Source organism: Rana temporaria, chromosome 1 (assembly GCF_905171775.1).
Source record: "Rana temporaria chromosome 1, aRanTem1.1, whole genome shotgun sequence".
NCBI classification, from domain to species: domain Eukaryota; kingdom Metazoa; phylum Chordata; class Amphibia; order Anura; family Ranidae; genus Rana; species Rana temporaria.
Genome location: NC_053489.1, coordinates 250,419,338 through 250,432,440, shown reverse-complemented (window position 1 = coordinate 250,432,440; position 13,103 = coordinate 250,419,338). Strand labels below are relative to the sequence as shown.

Sequence of the window (13,103 nt, the reverse complement as noted above, 5' to 3'; positions counted from 1 at the left end):
TGATTAGGTGGCACTGATGGGAAGGCACTAATATGTCTCACGGGTGAGCACTGATTGGTGGCACTGATATGCAACACTTTTGAGCATTGGTAGGCAACACTGATAGGTGGCACTGGTGGGCAGCACTGGTGGCACGGATAGGCAGCACTGATGGGCACTGACTGGCAGCACTGATGAGTGGCACTGATGAGCAGGCACTGACTGGCATCACCGATGTTCACTGATTGGTTCACTGCTGGCACTGTAGTATAATCAGGGCACTGATCAACATTATCTGTACAGATCTCCCCTGCGAGGAGATGCCACTGATCGGCTCTTCTCGCCACACACTCTGTCAATGCGAGCCGAGGAAAGCCGATAAGTGGCACTTCCTTGTTTATGGGTGACTGACCGTGATTAGACACAGCCAATCACATCTGTAAAGAGCTGCGTCTTAGGCTCTTTACCGAGATCAGAATTGCGCCATGTCCTAGGAACACGGCACCCCCATTGGTGCACAAGAGCGGCGGTGGGGCGCCATCGTATGACGTTGTCCGAGAACAAGAGTGCATCCCGCTCGCCATCATTCTACAATACAGTGGGTAGCAAGTGGTTAAGGCCCCTTTCACATGCTCTGATCGGGTCCACCTGTCCGTTATTCAGGTGGACACAATTCGGAATCTCTATTCTTCTCTATGGAGCGGCAGGTGAAGACGGACATGTGTTCATTTACACCCACCTAAATTTAATCCGATCCGACAAAAAGAGACGGATAGGGTTCCGCTCTCCTTTCATCCAGCAGATTGGATTGGGTGGCAGTCGGGTGTTAAAGGACAGATGATTTGTTTACTTCCGGCTACCCATAGAGGAGAGCGGTCTGTGTCCGCTCGGCCTAAGTGAAGCAAGTAGATCGCAGCCGCAATCCACCCTATGTGAAAGGGGCCTTACGTATCTTATTCTTCCACGTCATGCCGTCAAAAGCAGGACTGTGGACACTGCATTGGTCTTGATGAAGTCAGGACCTTAGAATGCCGAAGTGTGTGGGAGAATACTCCATGGTCTAGGAGCACAGAGGAGTAGAGAATTTGGTAGGTAAATCTACTTTAAAGTGGAGTTCCACCCATTTTTTTTATGTTTGTCTGTGCTGCATGCCCTAATCTCATAGTGTCCAGAATGGACAATTTTTATTTATTTTGTTGCTTGTAAATACCTTTATTTTGTAGTCCTTCATTACTTCCTCCTCCTTATTAGCCTAGGCAATTAAGTCACAAGGCTATTCGCAAGGGTTTCTGGGATAGGCATCATGTATCCCAGTAGTCCTTGCAAATAGCCTATTTGCATAGAGAAGGGGCGGCAACTTCCTCTGACACTCCCGTTGCTATGGAAACCTGACTGAAACTTATTACATCGCTTGTGCAGCACTGAGCATGTGCGAGATCTGCAAGGCTGAAATCCAGGAAGTCATACTGTCTGGCTTCATGATGCCCACACTTAAGATGGCCACGGTCTATTTCTAGATTATAAACTAACTAAATGCTCTAACAACCTAACAAAACGGACCTTAGTTTACAGACTAACTTTACTAGACTACATTAAGCTTATGTATTACAGGGGTATTTATATTTAAAAAGTGAAATTGTGGGTGGAACTCCCCTTTAACAAGTCCCCTAGACCTAAATGAGGGATTAACCCTTGCAGTACAGGCACAGTTTTCACGGTATTGAGGTTTAAGACATTACATTAATTTTCCATACATGCCAGTACATACTGTATATATTTTTCATTTTATTAAAAAAGTAAAAGTGAAAACAATGTGTGAAGATGAGCTTTTCTACAACAAGGTGTACATAGATGTTTCCTGCAGGCAGATGGAGTTCTTGCACAGGTCTTCCTGTCGGTTCATACACTGTGCATCATACACGCCACAGAGATACAACGCAGAGTCAGATACGCCGAGGTCCTGGATGTGCAGTAAACAGCTGTCACCCTGAAAGTCAAGTTTATATCTTCCTTCTGTGCTATGTGCTTTTATGGTAGCACCGATTATATGAACCGGACTGGATCCTGGGATCACCTTGTACCATCTTAACCCTCGAAAGACACTCACTTTAAAATCACAATGAAGAGTGACATTTTCCCCTTCTGTGACGGTGATGGTGTCATTCTGGAAACTCACAGATTCCTGGCAATTCACCACTGCAAAACAAGAAAATACAACTGATACTCACGTATTCATATTTGTATCTTATGATCTATATATATGTCTTGTGTTCCTGAACGGGTTTATCTGGGAGCTTTGGTGGCCTCTTATGTTTTTTTCCTCCCATAGTTTTTGTATTAAAACTCTAATAAACCAAAAAAAAAATGTAAATGCAAGACAATACAACTTAAATTTGCAGTAAAACAAATCAACTGACATATCAGCACTGGAAAGGAAATAATTATGTGCAAAAAGGAACAGTTTAAAAGAACTGACCTCATATGAAATAATTCTAAACTATGGTCATTTACATGAAATCTTGTGGAATATAATACTGTGATAAATGAACTTACAGGAGGTCCAGAATATCCCCAATAATAGGAAACTCCATAGTACATGCATTGCTGTGTCTTCACTCAATGTACGTTTCTCAGCAGTTGAATGTGTGAGATGTGTGCTTGTATATCTCTCCAGAGCGTCACCTGACCTCACCACATCACATAACCACAGTCCTACTATAAAAAGCTCAATCTTGTCTCCGAAGTACTGATATTGTCGCCCACTTCTCAAAAAATTCCCAAGGAGAGCTTTTTTTTCTGTGTGTCCAGGAAGCCATTGTAGGGGGAGAAGGTACCTTAATTTGACACTGATTTTCAGGCTATAAAGCGCGACCGCAGACATTAACTACATGAGCAATCATTCTGTACAATAAAGAAAAGGTGGGAAAACACAACAAACGTATACTGTACATTAGGTCACCAAGCTACCCTGTGCTGTGCATATAATACACTTACTGTATTAGTCTAGGTTCATATTTGTGTGGGTCCTGCATAGTTACAGTGAGGTTGAAAAAAGACACAAGTCCATCAAGTCCAACCTACGTGTGTGATTATATGTCAGTATTACATTGTATATTCCTGTATGTTGTGGTTGTTCAGGTGCTTATCTAGTAGTTTCTTGAAACCGTTGATGCCCCCCACTGAAACCACTGCCTGTGGAAGGGAATTCCACATCCTTGCTGCATGTACCTGCGGGAAACATGGGGAAAAGTCCCTAACCCTGCCACCTGAAACTGCACGGCTCTGTGGCGCCATGTGGTTTTGTTCACCTGAAAACATGTTTTCTGAGGTGTGAGGTGCCTTTAAGAATTAATGGCATCCCTGCAATGCGATTGCACATGGGTTCCTGACCCACACAAGTGTGAACCTAGCCCTAGCGCTTGCTCAGTTCTAAACAGTCTTCTATACCCACTAGCACATCTGTACCCACGTTCACATCTCTGTACCTCTGATGCCCCACACGATCGGAATTTCCGATGGAAAAAGTCAGACGGACTTTTCCCATCGGAAATTCCGACCGTGTGTATGCCCCATTGGATTACTTCCATCGGAAATTCCACCAGAATTCCAATGTGATTTTGGTCGGACAAAGGTCCGATTGTGTGTACGGGGCTTAACACACATCTTTTGCCTGATGAAAAGATCATAAAAAGTTGCAATTTACTGTGATTGAATCACTTTAATGCATGTTTGTACTGGCATTGCCATTCTGTATTGAATGGCAGCACAAAAAATATGCATTAAAAAAATCAGCTAAATAAAAAGCCAGCTAAGGAGACAAAGAGGAACAAGGAGTTAATAAGGGTTATTTGGTGTTACCTAGAATTAAGTAATGATAATCTTTATTTAACCATTTCAGATCTTACATATCAATAACACTTATGGCGCAGAGCATTTTTTTACATTTCTCCTATGTGCCTTTATTTTTTTTTTACTTGTGAGGTTGCCTCAGGTTACTTTGAGAATTTTATTGATTAGATAGGCAGGGTTTTTCTAGAACATACTTCCTGTGTAAATCATCAGTAAAAGTATTATCTTTAGATACATTTTTAATTGCTCTAAAATTGTATCCTCCTGCTTTTTTTCTTTCAATACCAGAATGCACACTTTGCATCAATGTATACATCTATATATGCGTTTACATTCATAAGTTCATAAAGTGCATCTGTCCTCAGATGCATATTTTGTGATTACACATGCAAATGCATGGGTAAGGTGTGTCTTACAATTGTGCTACACATATTAGGTATCGTCGCTCACACTGGAGCAATAACTCTAGGGCCATCATTCACAGTTAAAGGATTATTAAACCTACAAACCTGACTGATCAGTGTACCAACTTGCTGCCGCTACCATGTGTACCCAATCACACCAGATCACATGACAATTGTGAACACTGGATAGCTTCCCTTCATACCATCCATTGTGTACAATTATGTTTCTAGCTGTGATTGATCACAGTGATCACATGGTACAAACAGGGCCAATCACAGCTTATTTGTACCAAGTGATTAACTGTGGCCAATCACAGCTAATCACAATACACACAGAATTAATTTGTTTCACGTAGCAAAAATGGTTGCTTATTTCAATGTAAATTCTGGTATAAGCAATCATAATGTGTAAAAAAAAATAAAACCTGATCACTTCCTTAGAGTAATACAGTGTTACTATGGGATTCTTACCTTCCCTTACTCTATTTCAGCCCTCAAAATTTAGACTCGCCTGCTCGCATTTTGCGAGTAAATTTTGAGGGCTGGCGAGTGTGGGCTGCCTGGGAGCAGGGGGAGCGAGCAAGGAGAGGAGATTTGCCGCTGCTGTCACTGCCTGGTTGTTTAGAGTGCGGGGAACATAACAGCTTTCAATTCAATAGCTGTGTTGCCCGCCACGCGCGTCATATAAAGCCCCTCCCCCTTGTCCGGGCACTTTGATAGACAGATCACCCGTCCCGGGATTGGACGGGTGATCTGTCTATCAAAAATGGGGACACTTTGCTGCACTGGGGACACATGCTGCATTGGTAGACATGGACAGCAGTACAGATGGTTTGATGGGGACGCACTTCCTCCTTCCTCTTCCTCCACTGAGAAAGGTTCTTTCACTGATAACATTGCTTGTGACACAATCTGTGAATGGTGAGAGTCTTATCAATCACAGGATTCTCTCCTCCATTCACAGATCATGTTACAGGCGGTGTAATCAATGAAATAACTTTTTTCAATAGAGGAGGAAGGCGGAGGAGGTGTGTCTCCATCAGACCACCATCTGTACTGCTGCTCTGCCTGAAGACCCAAAGCTGTTAACCATTGCAATACCGGAAGTTCAGAGACAGAAAGCGGACAGGCATTCCTGCAGTAAAGATTTCGCTAAGATCCAGCTTCCTGCACAGCCCAATACATCCCTCATTATTACAGGTAAGGTATGTGACTAAAGATAAAACCTGAAACTTTAATTTTCTAACAAATATACATTTTACCAACTTGCCGGCAGGGGGGGACATTATCCGCTGGGGGACTTTTTCGGCAGGACACTGGGAAGCAGGGGGGATGCTGCTGCCGAAAAATGACATTGAGAACTGGGGGGGGGGGGGATGTTGCTGCCAAAAATGACATTGATCATTGGGGGGGGGGGGGGGGTGGTGCTGCTGCCGAAAATGACATTGAGAACTGGGGGGGGGGGGGTGCTGCTGCCGAAAATTACATTGAAAACCATCTCACCTCCTATTTCCTCTGTTTTCTTTCCTCTCACCATCCGTGACATGACAGGGGGGGGAATAAAAGTGTCCTCTTCTGTCAGCTGCAGTGCCGCCCCTGCACCCACTGCTGCCCCGAGGCCTGGCCTTGTTGGCCTTGCCTGGAATCCAGCCCTGTGCACAGAGGAGGTAAGTATAACATGTTTGTTTTTCTTTTGTTTTTTTACTTAGCCTTTACAAGCACTTTAAGGTACAAAAAAATCCAAACCTTTTGCTTAGTTTAGCATGAATTTGAATAGTTTCTAAAAAATACTTCAAAGAGACTGTGCTGCCATCTTGTGGCAAATGATGATTCTTTTGAATGAATCATTTTAAAAACCACGAACCATGTATGTGTTATTAAATGTATTTTTCATTTTCAAAGCAAACTCACCCATTAATCTATGTCTCCATGCTTTATTTTGCTGAGAATTCACTTTGAGAAACACCCCCTTAGCATTTCTAGCTGTAGCTATTGCAAGTAAGGGCAGATGATCCAGATAGCATTTACTTCTTGGAATCTTTCTGCCCTTAGCTCAGGCATTTATGCAGGAGGGTATTCTTAACTAAGAAAGCCCCTCCTCCTCTCCTGCAGATAAAATAATAAAATTCCCATTAAGACTCCTGGGATGTATGACATCATTTTGGCCTAGACCAGAAACTAGGAAGCAACTGAAGAAATGTAAAAAAAAAAAAACTTTAACAAGAAAAAAATAATATAACTTCCTATCTGTTTGCTAAGGCTATCAGCATCAGGATTAAAAATATTTCATTTTGAATTTGTGCGTAAAAATTCAGATTTAAACTGCTAATTTTTTATTTATTTTTTCAAATTTTTATTTGTAAACAGAGAAGCCGGCCCGACCGGACCATTACACATACAGTCGTCACAACAAAATCAACAGCATCAACAAAGGGAAAGATAAGATATAGACAGTGAATACATGGTGTCACAGGTGGCTCCTGTCATTAACGAGTTCTCGACGGACTTGTGTCCGCTGAGGAGGACCACGAGGGCCCGAGTGTGTGAGCTACCACAAGTCTCTTTCCTCACCATAATGTGGTCCCCACAGGCTGTCCCTATTTATCCCGTTCAATGTGTGTGACTGCATGGACATGGGTGAACAACAGGTACCAGGGCCCAGGAAACCCAGCCTCCCTTCCATTTTCCATTTTCCAGAGAGAGCAAGAATAATAGCGATAAAAGAGGAACAAAGGGAAAGAAAAGCGGAAAAGAGAGGGGAGAAGAGAGAAAGAAAAAAGAAAGAAAAGAGGGAGGGGGGAGAGGTTGCACCGGCAGGGGTACTTTAAAGCGCCCCAAAGGGCGTAGTCTACCCTAGTGGGTATTCCAAAACCTGACAGAATAAGCTCACCTGACAAATAAGGGTCATCCAGTCTCTCTAAGTGACTGCCCTTCCTCCGAATATTTGAACATGTTCCACATCTGCCAGGAACTGGTGTATACCTCCTGTCTCTGCTGGCTAGAGAGAACCATCCTCCATACGGCTTTTAAACTGCAAATTTTTTATCTGTACTGTATACTGTGGGATTGGGGTGATAAAACGTAAGCAATAGATGCATTTGCAATGAGTTGCACAAATCCAAAAATTTATTTTAGGGCATAGTAGCCCACTTTTATTCAATAAACGCAGACTTCACATGTAAATCAATTGCACACGCAAGAGATTCTTCTACACAATGTGCCACCTGGCTCACTTGTTGGCAACACTGCTCCTCCTCCTTCCAATCCCTTTGACTGTGTTGTCCAGCTCTCATGGAACACTTTGCTCTCTAGCCTTTAGTTGCAGCGCCCTGCTGAATGACCCACCTCTGGCCTATGAATTGGGGTTCTCCTGACACCCCCGATAGGAGCCACCCTGACTCCTGGAACTGCTGGGCCCTATGACCCCTTGATGATACCCTCAGTTTCTTGGCTTCTGGCTGGGGTGAGACCTTTCGTCCCCCACACTGGGAGTGGTTTCCAAACCGGAATCTCTGAGTTATCCTCAACCCCAATGGCGGACTAAGCAGGGGGCGGGGGGGCGGGCCGCACCGGGTGGCACACACTGGGGGGGTGTCAGGCCGACGCCCCCCCTCCGCGACTGAGGCATGATTGACGGCAGACTAGGTTACACACAGCCTGGCTATTCAGGTGGGGGGGATGCCGTGCGAGCCGCACCCGAGTGGGACCCGGCCGCAATGATCCCCCTTCTCCATGGCAGCGCAGCCCCGCGCTCTGATACTATCGGCTGTGACTGTCTGACAGTCACACAGCTGACCCGAGCAGCGTGAAGCTGCGGCCGCCTTCCCTCCTCCGTACAAGTGCTCTAACACGCGGCGCGCTGATCATCACATTACATCAGCAGCATTACGGGTCTGAAGGCAAGGGGGGGTGTCACTCTGCACTATTGTAAGGGGGGTGTTCTGTATAAGGGGGTACTGTATATGAGGGGGGGTTCTGTATTGTGGGGGGTGTTCTGTATAGGGGGGGTTCTGTATTGTGGGGGGGGGGTGTTCTGTATAGGGGGGTTCTGTATATGAGGGGGGGTTCTGTATTGTGAGGGGGTGTTCTGTATAGGGGGGTTCTGTATTGTGGGGGGGTGTTCTGTATAGGGGGGTTCTGTATATGAGGGGGGGTTCTGTATATGAGGGAGGGGGTTCTGTATTGTAGGGTAGGGGGTGGTATCTGTATGGGGGGGTTCTGTATTGTAGAGGGGGGTGTTCTGTATTGTAGGGGGTCTGAACTGTAGGAGGGGGGGTTCTGTATTGTATGGGGGTGGTATCTGTATAGGGGGGTTTTGTATTTGGGGGGTTTCTGTATTGTGGGGGGGGTTCTGTATTGTAGGGGGCTGTTCTGTATTGGAGGGGGTGGTATCTGTATGGGGGGTTCTGTATATGAGGGGGGTTCTGTATTGTAGGGGGGTGTTCTGTATTGTAGGGGGCTCTGAACTGTAGGGGTGGGTCTGTATTGTGGGGGGGGGGGGTTCTGTATTGTTGTTGGGTCTGTATTGTAGGGGGGGGGGGGGGGTTCTGTATTGTAGGGAGGTCTGCACTGTAGTGGTGGGTCTGTATTGTAGGGAGGGGTTTGCACTGTCCAGAGGTGCAGTCTAATGTAAAGGGGTGCAGTGTAATGTAAAGGGATATAGAGGTGCTGTGTAATGTAAAGGGGTCCAGAGATGCAGGGTGCTGTGTAATGTAAAGGGGTCCAGAGATGCAGGGTGCTGTGTAATGTAAAGGGGTCCAGAGGTGCAGTCTAATGTAAAGGGGTCCAGAGATGCAGGGTGCTGTGTAATGTAAAGGGGTATAGTGATGCAGGGTGCTGTGTAATGTAAAGGGGTCCAGAGGTGTAGGGTGCTGTGTAATGTAAAGGGGTATAGTGATGCAGGGTGCTGTGTAATGTAAAGGGGTCCAGAGGTGTAGGGTGCTGTGTAATGTAAATGGTTATGTGATGCAGGGTGCTGTGTAATGTAAAGGGGTCCAGAGGTGCAGGGTGCTGTGTAATGTAAAGGGGTATAATGATGCAGGGTGCTGTGTAATGTAAAGGGGTATAGTGATGCAGGGTGCTGTGTAATGTAAAGGGGTCCAGAGGTGTAGAGTGCTGTGTAATGTAAAGGGGTCCAGAGGTGTAGGGTGCTGTGTAATGTAAAGGGGTATAGTGATGCAGGGTGCTGTGTAATGTAACGGGGGTCCAGAGGTGCAGGGTGCTGTGCAATATAAAGGGGTCCAGAGGTGCAGTATGCTGTGAAATGTAAAGGGGTCCAGAGGTGCAGGGTGCTGTGTAATGTAAAGGGGTATATTGATGCAGGGTGCTGTGTAATATAAAGGGGTCCAGAGGTGTAGGGTGCTGTGTAATGTAAAGGGGTCCAGAGGTGTAGGGTGCTGTGTAATGTAAAGGGGTCCAGTGATGCAGGGTGCTGTGTAATGTAAATGGGTCCAGAGGTGCAGGGTGCTGTGTAATGTAAAGGGGTATAGTGATGCAGGGTGCTGTGTAATGTAAAGGGGGTCCAGAGGTGCAGGGTGCTGTGCAATATAAAGGGGTCCAGAGGTGCAGGGTGCTGTGAAATGTAAAGGGGTCCAGAGGTGCAGGGTGCTGTGTAATGTAAAGGGGTATATTGATGCAGGGTGCTGTGTAATATAAAGGGTTCCAGAGGTGTAGGGTGCTGTGTAATGTAAAGGGGTCCAGTGATGCAGGGTGCTGTGTAATGTAAAGGGGTCCAGAGGTGCAGGGTGCTGTGTAATGGAAAGGGGTCCAGAGGTACAGGGTGCTGTGAAATGTGGAGAGGGGTACACAGTAGTTACAAAGAGATATTGAAGGATGCAGGGGACGTAGTGGGGTGTTTTCACATTTTACCATGGGGGGGGGGGGGTGCCAGATATAGGATCCGCCCTGGGTGCCAAATGCTCTAGGTACGCCCCTGCTCAACCCTGAGTATATAAATACTCAACTAAGTTGCATGCATCTAGCAAAACCCGGACACAGGATTAAAAGTGCTGATCCAGAGCTACAGAATCTAGAGGAAGCCAAAAACACAGCTCTCTCTCAGAAATGATAGTTCTGAACCTCCCATTAACCCTTGATGCGAAATCCTGTGTCACGTTTCTATATTTTTATGCCCCTTTCTCACAGGCTCCTTCGCCTGATGGACTCCGCTTGCTAGGTGGGGGAATGTTCTGCTGATCCCCCTGAGCAGGTGGATGACAGGTCCGTCTCCGCTCACTGTGCAGAGTGGAGTTAGACCCAGTCCCGCTCTCTCGTATGGGGAAATCGGCTGAAAACAGACTGCCTGTGCATTTTCACATGATCTGATTGTCTGGGAGGAGAATCAGTGTGAGTATAGTGAATTTTAATTCGCTATTGTCACACAACTAGGTGGGCTCAGGTTGAAGCACTCTGCACTCCAAGCACACTCTTTTTTGAAGCCTTTTAGAGCCTCTGGCTCTAATCACATGCTTAAAAAAAATCCCCCATTGGAATCCATGAATGTAGATTAGGGGGTCGGATGCATGGATAGGGGGGTGGACGGGCCAAAACTGCAGCAAGCACAGCTTACCATCTGAATATATAAGATCAGGACTTTCTCTCTTGCTATATCTTATTACTGCTGTGTAATGCTCTAATTTACATTGTAGAATGTGCTCATGATTGGCAATGTTTTATGTATTTGTATTATCTAGTACTATATGTTTACTATTTTACAAGCATTAGTATTATTTGTATAGCGTGGATGCTAATTGCTAATCTATATTAATATTATTAATAATAATATTAATATAATACATATATACTGTATGTGAAATAATGCCTAATATGTGATATTTTTTAGCTCAGAGAATTGTAACCATTTACCTATTTTGAAAAAGAATAATAAATGCACAGTCTGCCGTAGTGGAAGATAGGGCTTGTAGTGTTTTCATTGACAGATTCCTGTAAATGGATGACGTGGCTGTGTAAGTCGTGCCGTTTTCAAAATGTGACAGCTAGTGCGGCGAGAGGTGGGTGAAGGGGGCAGGTTTGGAGCTTGTTAAACGTCTCACCATAGTTATGGGTGGAATTTGTAACATGCTCCCAAAGGTGAACTTATCTCTCTAAGACATTACTAAATCTGTAGAAAATACATAGATTCAGAAAGCTTTTATGCTGGCGTATCTATTGATACGCCGCGTAAGATAAAAGTTGCGCCGTCGTATCTATGCAGGGTATTCTGGAACCTAGATACGCCTGAAATCTGGCTTCAGCCGACCAACGTAAGTTGCCGTACGCCGCCGTATCTTGGGTGCATATTTACGCTGGCCGCTGAGGACGCTTCCGTTGATTTACACGCAGAATATGTAAATGACCTAGATATGCCTATTCACAAACGTACTTGCGCCCGTCGCTGTAATCTACGCCGTTTACGTAAGGCGTACGTCCGTCGTAAAGTTATCCCTGCTATAGGTGGCGCTACCCATGCAAAGGTATGGACGTCGGAACAGCCATCAAATTTTACGTTGTTTGCGTAAGTCGTACGTGAATGGGGCTGTGCGTAGGTTATGTTTACGGCATTAAGTGTCCTATGTTTGGGCGTATATTCGATGTGATTCTGGGCATGCGCTGTTCGATCGGACGCTCATTTACATGGGGTCATGGTTAATTTAGATGAAGCACGCCCACTACCTGCTTACGCCGGCCTATTTACACTACGCCGGCGCAACGTACGGCACGACTCCTTTGAGACTACTGTTCTGGGCTCCCTGTTTTACGTCGGCGTAGCGCATATGAGATGCGCTACGCCGGCCAAAAGATGCGCCCAGGTACGTGAATCTAGCCCTTTGTCTATGAAGGGAAGTGATGCACTGATGTTTTTTGTGTGTAGATGAAGTTCTTGCACAGGTCTTCCTATGATTGTGTCACACTGTGCATCATGCACGGCACAGAGATAGAGTGCAGAGTCAGATACACCGGGGCGCTGGATGTGCAGAAAACAGCTGTCACCCTGAAAGTTAAGTGTGAGTTCTCCTTCTGTTACTCTTTTTTTGCTGGAGGCATAGATGATATGAACTGGACTGGATCCTGGGTTCACCTTGTACCATCTTAACCCGTTAAAAGCACTCACTTTAAAGGTGCAATATAAAGTCACATTTTCTCCTTCTGTGACGATGATGGTGTCATTCTGGCTTACAGAATCCTGGCAATTCACCACTGCAAAACAAGAACATACAATTACATCTATAATAAAATAACACTGTAAATGTATATGTAACTTCATACATGTAATATAGAAAATAGGAACTTTTCCAAGGATAAATATTTCAAACTTAAAGAACTGTATTGCATATGAAATCTCAGCAATATACAGTCTGTATTTTGTTTAGATTTTTTGGAGAAAAATAGCATTGATAAACTTACAGGAGGTCCAGAATGTCCCCAGTAACAGGAAACTCCATAGTGAATACATTGTTGTGTCTTTACTAAATGTAAGCTTCTCATCAGATGAATGTGTGAGATGTGTACTTGTTATACCAGATGCAGAATGTCACCTGACCTCACCACATCACATAAGCATCCTGCTATATCAATTTGGAGCTTGTCTTTGATCTCATATTCATATATATTCTCATACTCAGGCCATACACTAGAGTTTGAAAGATTTGATCTTAAAAACATTTGATTCATTTTGTTAGTGGGGTCAAATCGCTGTTCATTTTTCAACACAGTGATAAGAAAATTCGAAGGAGCAGAATTTCTAACTATGAATGTGGATTTTGTTCAGGAAAGTCCATTCGATCCAAAATCGAGTGTTAAAAGCAAACTTTTTTAAACTACTTTTTTAAGTGTACATCAATCGTGTCATCACTTGTATTTGTGAGAATTTTC

The 13,103-nt window shown here is 44.7% G+C and overlaps 2 gene segments (V, D, J or C); both read right to left on the bottom strand.

Moving 5' to 3' along the window:
• Positions 1–1,734: 1,734 nt before the first annotated feature.
• Positions 1,735–2,635, bottom strand: LOC120924903. The segment is given in 2 exon segments: positions 1,735–2,175; positions 2,533–2,635. Coding segments are annotated over 2 exon segments (414 nt in total).
• A 1,136-nt stretch (positions 2,636–3,771) lies between these two features.
• LOC120910089 lies at positions 3,772–12,711 on the bottom strand. The segment is given in 3 exon segments: positions 3,772–3,787; positions 12,143–12,428; positions 12,636–12,711. Coding segments are annotated over 3 exon segments (351 nt in total).
• Positions 12,712–13,103: the final 392 nt, after the last annotated feature.